Raw genomic sequence first — 1,106 nt, forward strand, 5'->3', positions numbered from 1 at the left:
ATATAGGGTGTTATAGCCAAAAAGGTACTATAGCAACTGGACCCTAGCATGGGTTTACCTGCCTTGTTAGAACCATTACTGCCACTGCCTTTTTGTTTAAAGCTATTGAGCAAATGATTGTGGGATTCCCATTTACCAAATCTAGACCAAATAACAACTCAGTCCTGCCACAGACTTTAAAAATTCCCACTCTCCTGAGGTCGCATGGCCGGCGTCCAGGCAAAGGGGATGGTGCGGGGCCTGAGAGCTAGCTCAACATGCAGAGCGACACTGGTGAGTTCGTGGACCTGTATGTGCCGCGGAAATGCTCTCCCAGCAACCGTATCATCGGAGCCAAGGACCACGCGTCCATCCAGATGAACATGGCCGAGGTTGACAAGGTGACAGGCAGGTTCAACGGCCAGTTTAAAACCTACACTATCTGCGGGGCCATTCGCAGGATGGGCGAGTCAGATGACTCCATTTTCCGGCTGGCCAAGGATGACGGCATCATCTCAAAGAACTTCTGACTGAAGAGGATCCAGGACATGGAATATTTGTTATAAATAAATAGTGAAAACCTGAAAAAAAAAAATCCCACTCTTCCCCACTGTACATGCATTGAACTATTTGTCTATTGACAAAATGAAGGCATTCGTGAGTCAAATAGGTGGGAGCATGTTAACAAGGTTGAGAAAAGTGCCTACCTTACTTGTCCCATTTGTTAAACATACAAACCAAGGAAGTCTGTTACTACATTTACTGGACATTTTAATGGCCTAATGGACCATTTAAGTTTTGGCATATAGATTTCATACAGTATTCTTTGTCTATATAAATATGTTTTTGGATATAAAAATCAAAGGATATTTATGCTTTTGTCATGGTCTGTATGTTTCACATACAGAATTTTTTCTTTTGCACAGGCTACTGCCTCTTCTGTGGCTAGAGAGAAATATCAACAACTTCAGATATGCAGGTGGTGTCACTCTGTTGGCAGAAAATGGAGAGGAATTGAAGAGCCTACTGATGAGGGTGAAAGGGGGAAGTGAAAAAGCTGACTTGAAACTCAGCATTAAAAAAGTAAGAGCATCACATCTGGTCTCATCAATTCATGGCAAATAGAA

General features: G+C 42.8%; 1 protein-coding gene across 1 annotated transcript; it reads left to right on the plus strand.

Moving 5' to 3' along the window:
* The first annotated feature begins 207 nt into the window (after positions 1 to 207).
* Positions 208 to 560, plus strand: LOC122441802 (40S ribosomal protein S21-like). The gene has a single exon (XM_043468837.1). The coding sequence runs from the start codon at positions 258 to 260 to the stop codon at positions 507 to 509; it is 252 nt and encodes an 83-aa protein (XP_043324772.1). The 5' UTR covers positions 208 to 257; the 3' UTR covers positions 510 to 560.
* The last annotated feature ends 546 nt before the right edge of the window (positions 561 to 1,106 follow it).

This window comes from Cervus canadensis, chromosome 5 (genome assembly GCF_019320065.1).
Source record: "Cervus canadensis isolate Bull #8, Minnesota chromosome 5, ASM1932006v1, whole genome shotgun sequence".
NCBI classification, from domain to species: Eukaryota; Metazoa; Chordata; class Mammalia; order Artiodactyla; family Cervidae; genus Cervus; species Cervus canadensis.

Excerpts from the sequence above, each read along its gene's own strand:
- LOC122441802 (XM_043468837.1), top strand. The coding sequence starts at position 258 with ATGCAGAGCGACACTGGTGAGTTCGTGGACCTGTATGTGCCGCGGAAA.